The sequence below is a fragment of the Siniperca chuatsi genome, linkage group LG2 (assembly GCF_020085105.1).
Source record: "Siniperca chuatsi isolate FFG_IHB_CAS linkage group LG2, ASM2008510v1, whole genome shotgun sequence".
NCBI classification, from domain to species: Eukaryota; Metazoa; Chordata; class Actinopteri; order Centrarchiformes; family Sinipercidae; genus Siniperca; species Siniperca chuatsi.
The window spans coordinates 21,685,972-21,706,435 of NC_058043.1; the positions used below are offsets into that span (position 1 = coordinate 21,685,972).

At 41.7% G+C, this 20,464-nt stretch overlaps 1 protein-coding gene across 10 annotated transcripts in view; it reads right to left on the reverse strand.

Annotated features, from left to right (window-relative positions):
- Positions 1-20,193, reverse strand: part of kif21b (kinesin family member 21B) — a 66,911-nt gene extending 46,718 nt beyond the window's left edge. For 3 of the 10 annotated variants that reach the window (XM_044179972.1, XM_044179936.1, XM_044179962.1), the window contains exon 1: positions 19,640-20,190. In XM_044179972.1, coding sequence (XP_044035907.1) covers positions 19,640-19,680 — 41 coding nt within the window. In that variant the 5' untranslated portion in view covers positions 19,681-20,190. Of the gene's footprint in view, positions 1-19,639 lie in introns of all 10 variants that reach the window. The other 7 variants (XM_044180003.1, XM_044179982.1, XM_044179954.1 and 4 more) reach the window with 5 other exon arrangements.
- Positions 20,194-20,464: the final 271 nt, after the last annotated feature.

Below are 20,464 nucleotides of genomic sequence, written 5' to 3' on the forward strand. Positions count from 1 at the left end.
CACACAAACACACACACACACACACACCTGCATTCCATTTTTTGCACTTTCTTTATACGCAGATGAATGTACAGGTACGAACATGGTATTTATACTCATTACCCCAATGTCTTGTCAGGGGCCCTGAACCTAGTTCTGTCAGACACACAAACACATACAAACACACACGCGCGCGCACACACACACACACACACACACAAACACGAACACACACAAAAAGTCAAAAACTCATTATCCACAAGCTCTAGGGGAATTTACTTATTACAGTAATTATCAAACCCAATAGTGCTAATTAGGTCCAGACTCATAAAAAACAAAAACACAAACAAACAAACAATGCACACACACACACACACACACACACACACACACACACACAGTGTAATTGCCATATCAAACCCTGATAGTGGCAAAAGTCATTGATGCGTGACTTGAGAGTGAAGTAATCTGAGCAACATGAGGGAGGCAGCAGACCTCAAAGAATACTGAACACAGTCCTCAAGACCTTTCTGACATTTACAGCGACCCTCGTCAGATTCCTGCCTTTGAAATTGTAAAAAACTCATCAAGCAAGTAAACAAGCAGATTTATTAGTGGAGTCGAATGGGGAAAGCATCACAGAAACACAAACCTCTGAAATTTGACACACCAGCATATAATATGTCGGCCAGCAAAGATCAGCACTATAAAACAAGAATGGATATGAATGGATTTAAATAAGATTTAAATTTGTATTTAATTATTAAACATTTTACATTTTTGTGAGTTTTGTGTGTGACAAAACAAAATATGAGATTCATCTCCACAGATTTACAGTTTGATTTACTACCTGGCCTGCCATGGAAAGTCTATGTAGTAGAGTGCCGTGTCCTCGGGCATGTGGAAACAGTTAGCAGAGAGTCCTGCAACTGCCAGTAAGTGCCAGAGGGGCTCCATCATTCACACAGCTAGCTCACATCACAAAACATACTGTGAGGCTTGTGGAGATGCTGCTGCCTCAGTGAAAGATCAGTACCAGACTGGCCTCATTGAGCAGAATGTGCGACTGCGACGAGCAATGCCATTATGCCCAGATGGGGTGTCACGTTTGTGTGGCAAGCAGAGGTAGTGGTGGCTTATGGGAGAAAAATATAGGCTGGAAGAAAAGAGCAGCGGAAGGTCAGCAAAATGTAATAACAAATGTGCTGCTTGTGTGTAGGGCTGGGTATTAAACCTCATACACTGAAATGTGTCTGCAGCATTAAGTATCAAAACTTGTCAGGTATTGAATGTTGGCATCGAATGCCTGGTCACATTTCAATCAGAAATGTCCTGATCTACTTCAGGAAATCATGAAACACTGCTAATTTTAGACTTTATTTATTTAAGGCTTGTGTTAAGACAATATTAAACACATGCATTGAGAAGTTGGAATATTTAATAAATGAAAAAAGGATTTTTAGAAAAATATGTTTATCTTCTATGACAGACTATAAAGGTCTACTGTCGGGGGGGGCGAGGTTCAACACAAAATTGTAATTTTAAGGGAAAAAAGTTGTAAAATTTCAGGGGAAAGTGGTAATATTATGAAAAGTTGTAATATTTCAACACAAATTTGAAATTTTAAAAGAAAAAAGTTGTAAAATGTCGGGAAAAGCCATAACATTTTGAGAAAAAAGTCATAAGAGAAAAAATAACTGTCCTTTGTGTGTAACAGCTTCAATTCTAAACAAATTTGAAAGAAGAGAATTCAAACAGAATGTTATATTGATGAATATGTAGAAATGTACACTGTAACACACTATGAATGCTAACAGAAATAGAGTCTTAGTCCAGTTTCCATTTTTTTTCCTTCAGCTGGCACGCTTTAGGAGGGACCAGTTTCCTTGGGAACTGCACACACTGCTCAGGGACTCCTGATGTGCAATGACTGCAAGTGTGTGAGCATATGTTTGTGCAAATTGTGAATTACATAATGCTAATACCCCATAATGCGCCAATTATACAGTAATCCTCACCTGAAACTCAACCATTGACCTGCTTTCCAATCACAATCCAGAAAATAGCCAGGACCAAATGCCAAGTCTGTTACCAACAAGCCCAGAGTACCAATAAAATCAGCCTGCTTTGATCACTGGCAGCGAGTGCCAGTAATGCCTGTGTGTGTGTGTTCATGCTCACTCAACCTTCAAAGAACAGGCCGGTGATAGCCAAAGAGCTCATTTCCCTAATGTAAACACTTCAGTAAAGACACAGTACACACACACACACACACACACACACACAAAGAGACAGAGTTAATCGTATTCTCTTGAGCTGTGAGTGTTTCAGAGCTCTGTTGTCTCTCCTCTGGCACAGAGCCAGTGGAGGAAGCCAGTCGCTGCGTCCATGTTTCCTTTTTCTACTCTCATCAAGTTCCTCAATCAAGGGCTATTCCATCATTATCTCTCCCTCTTTCCCTGTTATGTGTTATCTTTTTAGCTTTATCATCACTGTACAGGAAAATGTCATTTAACTCTTCTTTTGTTTCTGTGCTCTTGTCCTCATCCTCACACCTCTCTCTGTTTTGTAGCTCTCCCTCACTTTGTTGCCAGTGAAAACAGAACATCGGGACAAAAGCTTGAATGACAGAAGCAGGCCTTTTCCATTTCCTTTTTCTCCTGATAACAGCAGAGACTAATCGCTAATGTGGACTTCTCCTCACTGCCTCACTTCCTCTCCCTCCGGCTCTCTTTCTTTCTATCGATCAAATATCACCTTATCACCATAATGGAAAAACACATATCCCTCAATTGGTGTGAGACATAACTCATTGTTTCTGTTTCTTAACAACTGTTTTAAATGCAAACACAGTCCGTCCGTCCGTCCGTCCCCCCCCACACACACACACACACACAGCAAATCCAATAACTGTTGACAGATGATGCAACAGTGAGTCTGTCAGGAAAGGTTGTGCTGACAAGCTCAACAGGTGACTAACTGTGCTGTACATACTGATCAGTGGTAAAGGATGGTAGATACAGTAGAAAACCATTTTTTCACAGCAAAGCCTGTATAGGGAGGCTGTAAATTAGAATTGATTTTGTGTTTTAAGGATCAGATTTTGCAAAACAGGGAGTGTGCTGATCTCAGATCATTGCTCAAGTCCACCAAGATCCTCTCATTCATGAGGAGCACAGAGGCCAAACTGTACAGCCACATCTTTATGTTTCCTTCCCCCCCGTCCCATATTTTACCTCTCAGTTCTGTTTTTCCAAACAAAGCCAGACACACACTGGGGTTTACACACACACACACATTCATTGTTTTGATTCGTGTCACATACATATGGATGTGTGAGGCAGATGAATGCAATCAAGCAGAACTCTGTGTTGATGGGAATGTGTCTGCATACAAAAGATTGATTTTCCAAAGCCAAACGCAGTAAAGATGACAGCATCAACAGCACTGAAGCTGCACTAATCTTTTTTTATATATATAAACAATCATTAAAAGCACTATGTGCAATGTGGAAAGGGTGGTCCCTACAGACGAATACACAGAAAATTATCACCCGACTCTGCAAGCTCCCCAAAGATTGTTTTAGTACGAACGTGTGTGGATCAAAAAATAAACTTTTCTTGCTGGATTAATACATGCACCACTTCAGTATGCTAAAACCAAACCCTGCCCCATGCTGAAGCCCGGTTCTCCCTTCTCTTCTCCATATGTGCTGACAAAGTAGGAGGTGGTGACACTTAATATCCCCCTGTTGTCATCCCACTCATTAATCACCACTCAGCAGAGAGACAAGTGTAAAACCTGTCATCACATCCTTTCTCCCACTCGCTGCCTCTCTCACACACCTCATTTCCTTTATATAGTGAGCGTTGGGTTAGACGAGGTGATCTTGCAGTGGTCTCCTAAATACTGAACCAGCAGTGTCCATTACACAATAATGTGTACCAGCTTAAAAACAATGTCTACAGTGGAAGAAGGCAGGAGGAATCCATGTTCTTTGTATATATATATTTTTTTATAATAATTGGATGCCAGCCTCATGCATTTATGTTATTAAGTCCTCCAGATTGAGAAAACAGTGTGACAAACACTTTCACATTTCCACAAAAACCTTTGAGAAAATGTGATGCAAGTCAAAGCCATCTTTAATTATTCTTCTAAAGAACAATTCTCTAATTCCAAGCCTGTCAGTGCCTGCCGGTGGTAGCCAAGTGGTTTTCCAAACTGCCACAGGATGCATCCCTGCTGATTTCACGGCACCACGGCCCCACCACACTGTCAGCTGCTGGGGTGTTGGCTCCACATACACACCGCAAGCTCGATTTCTCGTAAACCCTAACAGCACTTTGCCATGAAATATTGCACAAACACAGCAGTGGCCTCTATTTAGCAAACAAGTCACTCAAACTGATTTTAAAATGAACAGGGATATAAAAGTATTTCTTGAACTGCTGCCAAAATCAAAGCTATTCATATTTTTAAGCATACAGTATGCCCAGCTGTAAATTAAAACTAACTACCAATGACCAAAAAACACACAAAAAAATCAGGTTAAATGCCACCTGGTCAGTGATAATCATAATCTGTTTATGATGAATACACAAAGTTCCTCTTATTTTACTTCTGTTTAACCAAACACACTGAGTAAGATGACATGAGTAAGGTGTTTACAACCTGATAAATAGCAAATACAAGCCACACCTGAAATAAACTTCATACAGTCACAGTCTTGTAGTGGTATTTAGTGAGAAAAACTGTCTTTCCCTTTCTGAAAGAGATAGACTTCATGCAACCAGCCCAACAGAGATTACATAAACAGGAGCACAGTGTCTCCATCTGGTTCTGTTCTGTTTGCTTGTACCATACGTCCGATTAGTGCTTTGTCATTGTCAGAGTTCAGATTAGGATTAACCGAACTGACACAGCAGGGGTGTATGCAAACCACAGACAGGAATATACACAGAATTTTCAGGTATGAGATTATATTTTTTTCTTTAGAGAAAGAGAAAGAGATACTATAATAGTAAAATGTCAGTATGACAAGCATAAAAAATCCTAAAATTCTGTGTCATTTCCAAGATTAGAAAGAGACAGGTCCAACTGAACTAGTGTGTGTTTTTTCTCTATTTGACTTGCCGTGACAAACCCAGCTGCGCTCTTATCGCTTATCATGATCTGAGCACGTCAAGGTCATGTTCCCATAGCAACCGGGACAAGATAACTCAGCAGATACTCAGAAGTTTACAAATATGGGAAACATCTTTTCTTATTGGAAAACTACAACACACTTCTTACTGGAAATTACACCTAATCTGAATAAATGTATATTCACCAAGGAAAAGAAAGTTAAGGACGGGAAGAAAGACAGATAATTTATATAAATTTTTTATATTTTTATAAAATGTAAAAATTGTATGTATTTTTGGGAAATTTTTTGACAGAAAATGGGGGGAGAGAGACGGGGAATGACATGCAACAAACTCAAACCATGGTCGGCATTTTACACCCCTTTAGGACACCCTTTTATAATTTGCATTGGCAAGCATCGTATATTAATGTAAGACAAGCCAGTGAGCTTAACTGACTGTGAAGTGAGGTGACTTTTCTGTCTACATCATTTTATAATCATCGCCGAAATGTATAGTCTCCTTCTAGTTTATTCAACAGTTATGTTTTTATTCCTTCAAATTCCTTATATCTTAGTGTAAGTGTGCGGATGTCTTTGGAAGTGTCTTGGCAACATGTGATAGCAGCCTTTGTCACACTGTACACCTGATACTATACTACTATAACATCTGAAAAGCTGTCGAGGTGGAGCTGATTAACGCACTTTGAACCATTATCTCTCACTGTATCTGCCTCTTTCTTGTTCAACTCTTAAAAGAGTCAAAAGACAGAGGGAACAAGAGAAAAGGGAAAATGAGAACAAGAACAGGAGAAGGGGAACAATATGGCGATTCATGAAGATTGTCGTATGCTTGACATGAAAAGCCCTGAGAACTCAGAAAATTGGCTCGGCCTATTTTGGGTTAGGAGCTCTGGGCATATCAGTGACTGTGGGATGAAATGAAAGAGGCCCCGAGGTGCAGCGATGGATGGTGGGGAGGCAGACCAGTGGCTGCTAAGATCAAAACTGGAAGGAGAACTATTTAACAATATGAGTAACAGAGCAGAATGGAGAAGTACATTAGTGTCGAGGTCAATTGATCAGTGGATTGTCCAAAAGATTAATTGACAGTTAGACTCAGAAAGGGCTTTTATCCACTCTAATTTCTACTGTTGATAGACTTAAGAACATGTTTGATCTTAATGATATGCATGGAAATTTCCTCTGTTAAACTGGGAATTTCCTTTATGTAATTGGGTGATTTATATGCGTTAAACTGCCTTATGTAAGAGGTGAAAAATAATTAGAAAGCATTTTGGGAATATTATATGTCAATGTAATTTCACACAGTATATATCTCATAGAAAATAAATACAAGTTGTACTTCACTAGCTAAATGCTAACGCTAACAGGTATAATGTTTACCACGTTCAACATCTTAGTTTAGCATGTTAGGATGCTAACATTTGCTAATTAGCAGCAAACACAATGTACAGATTAGGCTGATGGTCATTAGTTTTTAAGGATTTTGGTCATAAACTAAAGTATTCGAACAAATAACATTTTTGACCTGATGATGGTGCTACATTAAAAGTTAAGGGATCACCAAAGTTATACAATTCATCCTGAGGGGGACATGAATGTGTGTACCAAACTGCATGGCAATCCATCCAATAGTTGTTGAGATCAATCTGGACCAAAGAGATGGTCTGACAACAAGTCCTGTTGTATAGGAGACTTGTTGTGGCATATTCAAGCTCATCTAAAACAGAACATTTTTTATACTAAAATATATTTTTTCTGTACAGTTCTTCTCCAATATTTAAAAATATGTCACCTAATAACTGTAATCACAAACATCATAAATATTTATAGTAAGTAGTGTGTTTTGCATCTTAATTAGTCAATGCAGCTTTGTTGACTGTGAAATTAAGATTTCTAATTGCAATTCCTCGTCTTAATGTAAACAAATTCAGCACTAATGACCATCTTCTCGTATCTTAAAGCTTTCATTAATTGAAGACTATTCATCAGGAGTTACTGTAATACTCTTTATGCACAGTGCAGCTGAAAGGCATCATTTTTGATTATTGAGCTACTGTAGTCATTTCTGTCCTGCTGTCCATTTAATCAGTGCTCCCATTGATTTCCCGGATCAGCTGTCGGCAGTGATTCCGCGCATAAAACCATCAACTGTCTCTCTGCCTCCAATCGCCCCTTCTCATCGCTCTGTCTCTCCATCTGTCTGCTCTTTTTTCCAACATAATACATCTAAGACACCTTTCCCTTAATGTCTATGCTATGCTCTTATAGTAATCAGTTATGTGTCTGTGTATGAGTGAAATAACAACACACATTCTCCCATAATGGGTTATGGAAGAAGGCCATTCACTACAAAATCTGTCTCTCGCTTCAGTCTCCAATCCTCCACATGGGCCCAACATCACAGCAGGCTAACAGACTGGTAGCCAAGCACACACACACACACACACACACATTCAGAAGTTCATATGCTGGTCCAGCACCCTCTAAGGGGATGGCAGAAATAAGCAATGGGAACCTGGACTTTGCCATGTTAGCTATGAATGAAATAAGCTGGCATCAAATAAAAGTGCATGAGGGGTGAGAAAAGGCATTTAGCTAGCCTTGACCTTGGATTTAGAGCAACAGAATGCCAGGATAAAAAAAGAGACACAAAGGCTGCAGGGTTCAGAAAGTAAATGGCCGGCTCAGGTGGGAGCACCGGGAGAGAAAGCACTAATGAGGAACACTTGAACAAACTGAGGCAGTGATGCATAAAGTAAATGGAGGGGAGAGCTGACTGAGTGTGGCATACCTAAATTGGAAAGCAAGGAAGACAGTGCACATTATAAGCAAGCATTCACAAGCATGTGCAGAGGAAGTGGGACAGTGGCCACAAGAGGCAGGCGTAGACAGCTGGCTTGCCCAGGTGGTGGCAGGCAGACTCAGAGTGGACACCTTTTGCCACTCCTGTTTGGCGTCTGTCTTGCCACACTGATGCACACGTGCTGATGCTCCCAGATCGTCATGCCTGGTGCAATTCAATGTGTCCACAAGGCCACTGTAATGACCACATACTCTGGGTTAAAAAGTATGTCATGTGGGCATCATCTTCATGTATGTTTATTTGTATGCAAGCTAGAGCTGAAACGATTAGTCAATTAATCGTTTAGTTGATCGACAGAAAAATAATCGCAAACTACTTCAATTCATCAAATCAAACATTCACCAGTTCCAGCTGCTAAATTGTGAGGATTTTCTTTGTCTTATGTGATAGTAAATGAATATCTTTAGTGGAGAATTTCACATCCAATTTGTAGTTGTTCTGGAGCTTTCAATCATATCTCGTGATCTTCATCAGCAGATGGTGTTTGCCCAGTTGTCATGGAATTGCAGACGTTCAAATTTCCATTTATTCTCAGCACATTAAGGACTTCTCGTCCATGTTGGCTTAAAAAAAAAGCCAAGGTTAAAATATCTTTGTTGGTCGGACAAAACAAGAAACTTGACAACTTCGGCATATTGCAGATCTGATGGCAAAACATTCACTGGTTCCATGTTCTCAAATGTGAGGATTTATCATTATGAGGACAATATAAGCACTTTGAAATTGTGACCTTGGGCTCTGAGAAACTGATGGGTATTTGTCACTATTTTCTGATATAGTGATATACTGATACACTAAATGATTAATCGGTTAATTGAAACAATGTGAGACATTAATCAGTACTGAAAGTAGACATTAGTTGCAGTCCTACCGTAATGTTTAACTCTACTGTTTAACCTACATCCCATGTCATAAAAGCATTAATATCAATTCCATCGACTGGTGTTCAACCCCGTCCAACATGTATACATGGAAACAGTGACAAGTCTCTCTTTTGTAGCAGCCTGGAGAACGATAAATGAAAACATACACGCACATACAAATAACCACTCCATCAACAGAGGTTATTCTCTGCTTTCTGGATTAGACTGAAAGGCAATTTCACACACTCATCTGATGCTGCACTAGCAGTCTATTCACCACCACACTCAGACATACAATACATGTGAGCCACTGTTCATAGCCTTTGTATTAACCTTATCTATCGAACCAACCTCACAGACTGGCGTCCCTGTAGCCCGAGGCATGGCTGCCGATTGGTAACCAGCGATAAGGGAGAGCAGGGCTCACATATATTGTGTTCATTGGTTTGACTGGTTGTGTTAGCATGCAGTGTCGTACGCTGGAGCAAAAACGAGCAAACTGGTTCATCGATGTTAACATGAGCGTTTCCTTAACTGAGCCAGACTTCAAGGACTGACTTGTCCTACATTGTCTGGAAAGGGCTAGGTCGACTGCTCAAGAAAGATCAACTAACTGAGCTGTAATGTCTCACCATCTCGATCAGGAATTTATTTCCAAAAGACATACACTGTCATCGTAAGTTTAAGGTCTGTCTCAACACACAACTGTGGCCTCTCTTTTTGTCTGTGGTCCTTGCAATTGAAAGATGAATACACATCCATGTCCCATGACAACAAACCAGCAGATCAGAGATAAAATGAGGAGTCAAGTAAATTTTATTTATACAGCTCAATACTGTACAGCATACGACACCCTCTATCCTCAGACCCTCGATAGCTTATGCTCTCGGAGTGAAGCCAAGGCTTCAGAGTGGGATCTGTGGGACACTTCAGGGTCTCAAATATCACATTTGTATGCTGATAATATCAAGTAAAGTGGGACAGAGCTGTGTGAAAAAGCTGAACAGGCTACACATGAAACTGGAATACAACACAAAGTGGTGAACAACATCAGCTGTGAAAGACGCTGGCTGAGGCTTTAAAGAAACAGAGCCATCATAGATTGCATTTATTTGCTGTCTGAGTGTACCTGCCCTCAGGCTTTTCACACAGACAAAACACTCCTTGTACCTCCAAAGGCCTTTGATGTAAAAGTCTGAGATCAGTAATTTCCCTGAATATGAATATAATATTATAATTCACATTGATAATAGTAATAACTGTGTAGTAACAGTTATTACTATTATTCAATTACTGTAAACCCAGTGCAATTTCAATTTCTTTTCAGCACAGTATTGATCATCACAGCGTAAACTGTGCCACTCAGTAAGAAACTAACTTCTCACCACTGTCAAAGAATAGTAACCATCATTCATTTTCAGATGAGCGTCTCTCATTGTTACAAGGGCACATCAGTCCGCATCATCGGAGCTGATTCTGGGTCAATCCCCACCCCACTTCCTCACCTTCCCCTCCTCATTTCCCTTCCCTCCCCCCTCGTCTGCTCTGTCTGCTGCTCCATGGGGGGAGGGGGAGGCACAATAAAGAATCAAATTAGCTTCCTTTCCTGCATTTTCATGACAGACTGCTTTGTCAAGGTCACAGAGGTGCTAACCGATTTCGGCTTGATTCCAATTAACTTCAACAAGCACTGACCATTAGGATAACATATTTTTTTGATGGATGCTTTTAGTCCAAGTGCTTCTTAGCACCATGACTGTGAATGATTTTAGAATGGGCCACCATGTGAATACCTTTAATCTGGAGAGCATTAGGGATATACTGGATTGTCAGATCACAAATTATGTCACAAAATTGATCCAGTGTGACACTAAATTATGGCAGTGGCACTGGGAGACCCAGTATGGAGTTCATAAAAAGATCAAAGATTGAAAGGAAAGTGGCAAAAGGAAGCAGTTCTTAATAAAGGCAAGAGCCAAAAATGTGGTTGTGTTCACATTTTGCTCTTAATTATCCACAGTTTAGCACCCTTACAAAAAAAGCACATGTGAAATATATGTGCCTGTATCATGCAAATGTTTTCACATGTGAAACATCTGAAAACCACATGTGTCTGTAAAGACTTACTTCACATGTGAAATACTGTTTTGCATGTGATAAACCATGTCCCTATATGAGAATTTATCACATGAAAAATGTGTTTAACATGTGATATTACATGTGAAATTGATTGTTTTCGCATGTGGTGTTTTGCATTTCACGTGGAATATCTGAAAATCACATGGGTCTACATGAGAATTATTCAAATGTGAAATGGTGTTTCACCTGTTCTCTCATAGTTAAGATGAACAGGCCTAGAAGACTTTAAAAAACACCAACTGCAGCACACACAACCACACAAAATACTAGGGATCATACAACATTTGTATGGTGTTGTAGTATATTTCAAGAACATAAAGGTCGCAAGTCAAACAAACACGTAGCTACCAAAATCTGTAGCTGTGTTCACCTTTTCCTTTCACACACAGTGTACACAACATACGCTGCAGACTGCTGCCATGACTCTGCTTGTCTGGCTGCCTCCCTGGAGGGCTGCTTAGCATTACCACTAGCCCAGCCTCCCACTCTGTCAGACAGCATTTAGCATGAGTGCTAATGTAGCCAGCCACCACGTGTGTCTGTCTGTCTGTCTGCAGGTATGTGAACTTAGCCAGGGGCTGACGACCTAGCTTTTTTCTGTCAGGTACATGCACACACATGTGTATTCTCCTCAAATATCTGTGCAGAGGTGTCTGGTTAGGTGACATATCATAGGCTATGACCTTGGAATGATGTTTATTAGTCTGTGGAGCAGACAAGATAATGAGCTACAGCTAGATTTGGCTAATGCTACCAGAAAGGGTGTTTAAGGTTAGCTTGTCCTGCTAGCCTATCTGGGCAGAATTAAGTTGTAAGACTGTGTGTCCACTAGGTATCTGTTTCTGAGCAGCAGCATCTGTATTTGTTTCCAGGGGTTACAGAGCACTTGCAGACTCTTTTGAGCAACGGCTTATGCAGGCTTAAAGTTTCAGAGCTAATGCCCTCAGTTTCTATAGATATAAATTCGCTGAGCTATCTATTTTTAAGTTATATTCTGTAGTACTGGTTACACAACCTGCAATTAATCTTAAAGGTTGGGTATGCAATTCTGGAGAAATCCAATATCATGAAAAATACCATAATATGAAGTGAACAACGACACAGCAAGTAATGTAACTAACGTTAGCTAGGTTGTGGGTTGGCTTAGCTAGGTTGAGCAAGATGGTTTCCCAGAGCCAGCACAGCAGCTCCGGACAGCGATACTCACAACTCTCCTGCTACTATAGCTAACATCACAACAACAGCATATCTTGGCAAACTAGAAAGTAAGCTGAATGTCCGTGGGCAAGTCATTTAACATTACATGACACACAAATCATGGCTGGAATGGCTGGACTAGTGTTGTGTGGCTCAGAGCCACTTTGTTTATTTCCCATTTACAGAGCCAGGGCTGTGGACAAACTCCAGATTTTTTTTCAGCGCACACACTGAACGGACAGCTAGCAGACCATGATAACATATTTGCTAATTTTAACAAAAAGACGTGTATTGGATTAGAATCGCATACCCCCACCTTTAATGACTTTTACCATTCAGGGCCTATGACAATTTCCAGGCACTTGTAAATTACTGATTTCAGACAAGCTGATTTCACTGTGCTAATCAGAAGAATCATATGATATAGTGCTGAGTTGAAAAAAAAACCTGCTGACACGTGTCTGATGTAAATTAAAACCCACGGTCTTCTCAGTAGCTGTGTGATATAAATTAGTAAATGCTGCATCTTATTAGCTTCTTTGCCATGCTGTACGGGATTAACCAAAAGTGTATAGCCTACGCTGTCGGTCAACAGTCTAGCCAGTGTCCTACAACATTGTCCAAGACTTTTCTATTCATCACTGTAAAACAAAAAAGTCTCATTTCTGTGTATTTTATTTTTTAAAACAAGCCATAGTATCAGCAAGACTAAGAGTCTACCATCATGCTAGCAACTCTACAAAGCTGTAAAAAAAAGGCCCATTGGCACTTTGAGCTAAATGCTAACATCAGCGTGCTAACATAATCACAAAGACAATGCTAACATGCCGATGTTTAGCAGGTATATTGTTTACTGCGCTCACCACTTTATCTTAGCGTGTTAGCATGCTAAGATTAGTTAATTAGCACTAAACACAAAGTAGAGCTGGGGCTGATGGGAATGTCATTAGTTTTGCAGCTGTCATAAACCAAAGTACTGGACAAATGAAATAAAGTAGATACATTTCAGTTCATAATTTTGTGCTGAATTCAGCAGTTTTAAAGCCTCGTCCTGCTGTCATCTCTCTCCATTCACGCACAACAACACAAAACAAACTCAGAGACATAAACTCGAGGAGTGATTAAGCTACTTAGCGCTGAAGGTGTTTATGGGCCAGCTGGTCACACACACACCCCACCCCTTCATATCTGCACAGTAGATAGTGACAGCAGCTCTACTAAAGCATGCACACAAACACATTCAAACACAGTCTGGCCCAAATTCAGAGATCTTCACATCTTTTGTCTTGTCCATTTTTGAATTTTACACTCCTATCACTTCTTTACCGGCAAGTCATGTTATATTTCTAGTTTACTGATTAAAAAAGCAGAAGAGGATATAAAAAAAGAACATTCAACAATAAAATAGAGCAGTGAATTAACTCTATACAGTCTAGACACAACACCTGAGGGCCTCCATCTCTCTGCCTCTTCCTCCATCCGCGGGAATATGGCAAGCACGTGCAGCTGTGCCCAAATTATTCATACACACAATGCTTAGACGCGCACACACACGCGCTCGTACGCACACATGGACGCACCCATGCAGACACACACTGATTGCATGTTTGGCTAAGAGCTCATATTTGCACGCTACAGTAGCCCTTTTGACAACAGAAGACACACTTGCCCCTTTTCCACTCCGCACCCCTCCGTCCACCGCCCTCCTCTGTCTCTTTTCCTCTCTCTTTGATTTTTCTTTGTATTTGTTGTGTTGAATTGCAGGAAGCATTGCTCTTTTCAGAAGAGGGGGAGCAGTTTATAAAACAAAGACAACATCAGAAATTGACTGCACAAACCTCTTTCTTTCCCCCTTCCTGTCTACCGTACTCTCAAAAATATAGCCTGTTCTTCATCCCCATTTACCCTCCAGTTCTCTGCCCTTGCTCAGTGTGTCTTTATCTGTATGTGTGCAAACTCAGCACAGAGCACAAAGACCTGCAGTGACATCAGACTCATTCACACTGTGTCCTCTGTCTACGCTCACCCGAGAGGTGCTCTGTTTAAAGGGCCTCTGCTACGCCTCATACCCCCTCCCACACACACACACACACACACACACACACACATACACAGATCCCCTGTGATTTCTAAGTGACCTCAACAATGTCAACACACACAAATTGGTTATGTGGTTTATCAAAATATGCAGACCACAGAATGTGTGAAGAGAAACCAAATTGCTAAAGGAGAAAATTAATTATTTTCTGTGCTGACCATACAATCCATAAAAAAGGTTTTCTTGTCTCCAAGCAGCATGAATGATTATAGTTAGGACTAGAAGGCCAGCTCCAGCTGACATATGATGAGACCCTGACAACAGAAAAATGCAAATGTTCAGACTGAAGCGCCTTTCATTCCTTACTGAATTCAAATGGATGAATTCAAATAAATACAGATCTGTGTGTGCGGCTGTGTGTGTGTGCATGTGCAAGAGTGGGCGAATTGGAGGTGGAAGGAGCTGTGGGGAGAGAAAGCTGGTGACATTCCAGCATTTTGCTCACAGTGCAGACAAGCTTGAGCAAGAGAAAATAAAAGGCAAACATTTACAGGGAAGTTGGAGATGACATGTCGTCAGTTAGAACACTGGATCAATGTGTATTTTCCATCTTTTAATCAGGAACAAAAGGCCTTTTTTGTCACAGAAAAATGTTGTTTTTATAAAAAATAGGACTTCAACTGATGCTCTCACTGAGAGCTACAGAGCAGTAGACTGATTACTAAAAGGTTTATAATCCATTTTCTTTCAGTTTCACGCTCCCACTGAAGATTCAGTCTTAACTGACTCATCTCAAAAGGCAGTTCACAAAGCAGGAAGTGAACAGGAAGCGCGGATAGTCCAGCAGCAGCCTTACAGGAAGTCATTCTGCAACAGCAGCACACCATTTGGGAGTGCTGATGCACTTAACAGAGAGAAGTTCATCAACAGACCAGATGCACAACTCATTTTAATGCCAAAGCCCATGTGATGTCCCTAATATTTCTGATCTAATGGTTTAAATACATAAGCTATGGGGTAATAAAACCCTGTCAGAATCTATACACACACAAGCACCACTTCCCAAATAGGGTTGATGGCCTGACTATCAAATAGCTCTATTATACACCTATTATCAGGTTGTGTTATTGTTTGGAAAACCCGGATTAACAGGTGTAGCTCGGCAACCTCACTAACTTCTTTGTCCTGCAGACCTTTTTTTAACCTCCTCGGCCACAATCTGCTCATAAAGCCTCTGAGCCTGTAGAGCCTGATTATGCAACAATTACTACTGTTAGAAAACAGGTGACGAACAAAACACCTAATTTACTCCTTTTAAGCCCATTGCTGTCATGAAATGCTCAGGTTCTTGCCTTCTGCACATCACTGTGTCATTTGGTTTAAACATGTATCCATGCTGTTCCTTTCAACTTTAAGTTCTAATGTCAGAGGTTTCTTTCATCAGTGACATATGCATATACAGTACATACTGTACACACAATGCTAAGCAATTCTAGATATGCGGCGTCTTTATCACTCTTGCCACAAAAGACATTCACACATAACTGTTAGGTCTAATAGGTTTGAAGGGCAACAACAAAAAACACATGTGACCAGCAGGCCAGCATGAGGAGGAAGTGATGCACAGCTGTGGATGGCCAGCTTGGGTGTGCGCTCTGTCATGTTTCCTGCTCCTCTTCCCTCGGTTCAGGCCAAATCACTGATTAGAAACAACTTCAGTGTCGACTCCCATCGACAAAGCAAAACTGCTTTCACTTTTCCTGACCGGTGACTGTAAATCTTGCAGCAAGCTGGTCGACTGGAGGGGGGGGGGTGTTGAGACCAAGTGTAAGAATGCACTCATGAGGAGATTACATTGCAGCACTACCCTGCGACCAGTACATACTGTGGGCTGATAACCTAGTCGCTCACACACACAATTTCCCACCAGAGTACAGCCATTTTATAGGCAAGCCCCTGGGGAGGTGTGTAACCCAGACAGAGCCTGTGTGGCAAACTGTTAACACACACAGGAAACAGGCGAGACTGGTAGCCTACACAGGACATACATCCAACAACAAAACACCACCATTTTTTTTTTAAAACTTCCATTTAAAGCCTTTGCGTATTAGCTGAGAGGGGCCCCTTCCGCAGTTGTATTCCGCTACACCCATTTTGTTTTGAAGCCAGTGTTTTGGTCATAGGGTGGCAGAAGTCTGCAGCACTTTTATGCACGTTAGCATTGGACCCGAGAGATAAAAGCTAATCCTTTTTCTCAGCTGAGCTCAGGTCGCCTTTAAGCCAAAATGCTCTGCGTCATAACTGTCCAAAACACCCCCCATCATCCACATGTGGGGTCTGAAAGAACACTGATTATTTTGTGCTCTATTTGCAGAGCTTATTTTTTTTTCAGTACTGTCATCATTTTGAACCACAAATGCATGAAACACACAGGACTGAAGACTGAATCACTTCTTGGTGATTCCTCAGGTCATTTTTTGGCAACAGACCTCAAATTAGGCAGAGAGGAAAGCCTTGAGCAAAAGTCTGTTAAGGTGAGAACATCAAGCAGCAGTCACAAGGTCAGAGATCACAACAGCACTAAACAGATTTGTCTTTGTGTCTATTTATATACAGCTGCTATGGAGGCTGACTTAGCACTTTGGTGGAAGACAAGAGTCGCTCGCCGGTCTGCAATGAGTAAGTGGCAGAGCTGCAGAGAGAGAAACAGCATGAGAGAGAGATCGATATGCAAATGGAAATTTACACACTGCTCATAACTCTCACGTCAAGATACACCCGGCGTACATGCATACAGACAAAAGCTGAATTATTGACATTTAGGTAGCACATGCACGCTTAGAGCCAGCCCCAACATAAAGCTTTCAATCTGGGACAAATGCAGCACTCAATGTTAAGATCAACGAGAGGAGGAGGCACCCTTGAGGTGAAGTGAAACTGCACATATGTTTGTGTGTGAGTGTGTAGGGAGGTTCAAATGGGAGAGACTCAGAAAATGTAGGAGTCTTCTCATTCTTAAAGCCTGTTTGTATCAGATTAAGCTTATCTTGTAAGTGAATCCAGCTGTATAAAGATGAAACAGCCAAGTCAGACGCAATTTCACAACAGCCACCTAGTAGGGAGTTACATTACAAGCATCTTGTCATGTTTGACTTGACCACAATGCAGAACCATGGACTTAAGTGTGTGTGCGTGTGTCTGTGTGTGTGTGTGTCTCGTATCTACATCCATTCCTCAGGCAGTCAGGTCTGAATGCAGGATTATAGGTCAAGTCACTGGTTATATGGACATTGTTTAGGGAAGGCAGTTCAGACATTCAGGAAATGGATGCTGGCGATTCAGACTGCGTGTGTGTGTGTTGGTCGGCCCACACGCCAACCTCATTGCCCTCCAAATGCATACCCACACACGCACACACAAACACACAAACACAGAGGCCTAAGCTTTATGCAGTCTGCCTGAGGGCTGAACAACATGGGAGCAATTAAACACCATCCTCTCTTATCAGCGGCTGACTTTCTCAGAGAAAAAAAAAAAGACGGTTGGCGGTCAGTGGGAAAACCGTCACAGGAAGTTATCCTACTCTGTGTGTTTATTTGTGGGCTTCCCATTTCCTGTCAAACACACAGACACTTTTGGTGGCACTCATGTAAATACACACACAAATCACACATGATGAAAAGGAGCAGTGCTAGCTCGCCCACCAGCGTAGTCATGTAATTACACAAACTCTGTTTAATTACAAGGTGAAGTTCATGCTAATAAAGCTGATTTAAAGCCACTGTTGTGATTATAATGCTCTGAGTGATGTAATGTAAATATGCTTACACACTGATCATGTCAATATTGCATCACCAAAAAAAGATGGTGACAGCTAAACACACAGGCATATGTGTGGCGTGTGTAGCGATATCTGTCACCTTCACTCATTCAGTTACACGCCGACGACAAGCCTCTGAGTTGCTCTCCAGACTTGAATCAATAACTGCAGTTGAGCAGTAGCCACCAGCTGTCTCTGTGGCTTCTCTTTTCACCTTTTTTCTTTGCCTTTTTGTCAGCACCACCCACCCCACTTCCTGTTACAGTTGTCGCTGTGAACAAACACAAAGGAGATTCACTCAGCGGCTGATTGACAAGTGACTCTGAAACCTCCCCATGGGAAATGGGGCCATCGGTTGTAAGGTTCATCTTAAAAGGCTGCTCTACTGGGCCGACCCCCATCCACAACCCCCACTAAGTGCAATCAATGGTTCCCAAACTGGGGTTGGAGGACCTCAAAAGGGTCCTTTTTGAAAAATAGTTCAACTTCACTATTACTTTGTTGCAGTTGCTTTACATTTGTACAAGAAGAGAGGGTGTACGGATGCCTATTTTGATCATGACTGCCCAAGTTTCATTCTTTGCATCTGTACTATATAATGCTCAGGACAACAATCTTCTCATAAAGGACTCCCAGTGTGACCAAGTGGGATTCCTTAGCTGGTGTGAGTGAGTCTGGGAGAGACTGAGTTAAAGAACACTGGGTCTTGTCAGACCACCGCCTCAGCTCCACACACTGCAAAATGAGCATGATTACAGGCGCAGCCCCAATCACAGTCATGCCTTCCAGTTTTAGAGGCACCCAGCGCCAGCACATGCACATTTATATGAGCTCTTTCAATCAGCATTCAGTCCTGGCACACACAATCGATGAGCTGCTAATATCTCCTGATACGAATCCAAAAGCTGCTGTGCTGCCCGAGCTTTTTGGGTGCATTTCCAACAAAGGCAGTGAATGACACAGCTCTGAAGGAGAGCATCTCTTTGTGCTCGATTCATTTGCAGAGGCATGATTAAAAAAAATGTCAAAAAAACAAACAAAAAAAAAACACCACAAGCCTTTGCTTTTAAAACGTGGTTATGGAGCAAAATCAGCCACACATGTAAGGTGACACGGTTGGGATCAGGTGAGACTGCAGGTAGTTGCCTGTGAGAATAATAATTCAAAAATTGGTTTGGGGAGAAACGCCCATTCTCCTCCCTGCACCTGGCTGCAGCTGTCCTTGTCTCTTCACCCAATGTTCAACCCTGAAAGCAAGCCGCTGCTTCACATAAAACGGGCTAATGCTGTGGAGAACTTGCCCCCCCAAAATGAAAACACTCATAAGGAGATAGCGTGGTGCTGGCACATGCTTTGCCATATCAATAGTGTGCAGAGCACCACCCATGCATTATCAAACAAGGTATAATACTCGTCTGTAGCTGCATAACCTGCTGTATCGTACAACGAGCAGAGACATTAAGGAGTGTGAATAGTAAAATAGGACTATAGGTGTGCAGGATGCATTTAACTGATCGCCAGGAGGAACAGACACAATGTGGTCTGCTAGAGTCGGCAGATTTCCAGCAGACAGGCGTAGGAGGCTTACCTCAACGCAACCTTCACACAGCAGTCGCCCTGGCTCGCCATTATCGCTTTCAAGGTTCGCCAACGGGATGTGGAGTATTTCAGCTATGTTGGGTTTTCAGTGTGTGTAAACCGCGCGGTGCTGCGGCGGTGCGGGGTGTCTCAGGTCAGCGGGAGCAGCCGTCAAGACCTGCCGGCAGTGAGCTGCCTCATCGGGACTCCTTCTGTCTTCTTCTCCTCCGCTGTGGCGGTCATTTCTGGCTCACTGGTGTTTGTCACATCGCAGTGTTTAACCCGCAGTGTTTTTTTTTTTTTTTTCCGTGGTCTGTCTCAGTCGCTACATCCTGTTTAAAGTGCGTATGAGCGAAGTATATGAGCGCTCCTCAGACACCGCTGCTCTCAGAGAGACGCGATCACGTTGAAACTGAGCTGAGAGAGACCGTAAACCGGAGGGGTAATGCTGCCTTCAGGGGCTGTTGGAAATATTGCATTCACCTTTGGAGCGTTGGTGCAGAAGGCTATCCAAAATCAATTACTTCCAACTAACAGTGCACTACAGGGGGTTATGGAGGATAATTTCACCTAGAAATAGGATTAAATGAGAAAATGGCTAATAAAATAATTATTTACCACTTGCCACACTCGTTACTATGGATACTGATAGAGACAATGTTGGCGCAGCTGCTGAGTTAGGCTATATTATGCAAATGCAAAACATCCCCAAATAAGCATGTGCTATATGGGCAGACAAAAGCATAGGTGGAAGAAGTATTCAGATCCTTTACTTAAAGGCGTATTCCAGCGATTCTCTGATTCATACTCCTGTGTAATATACTCAGTCCTCAGT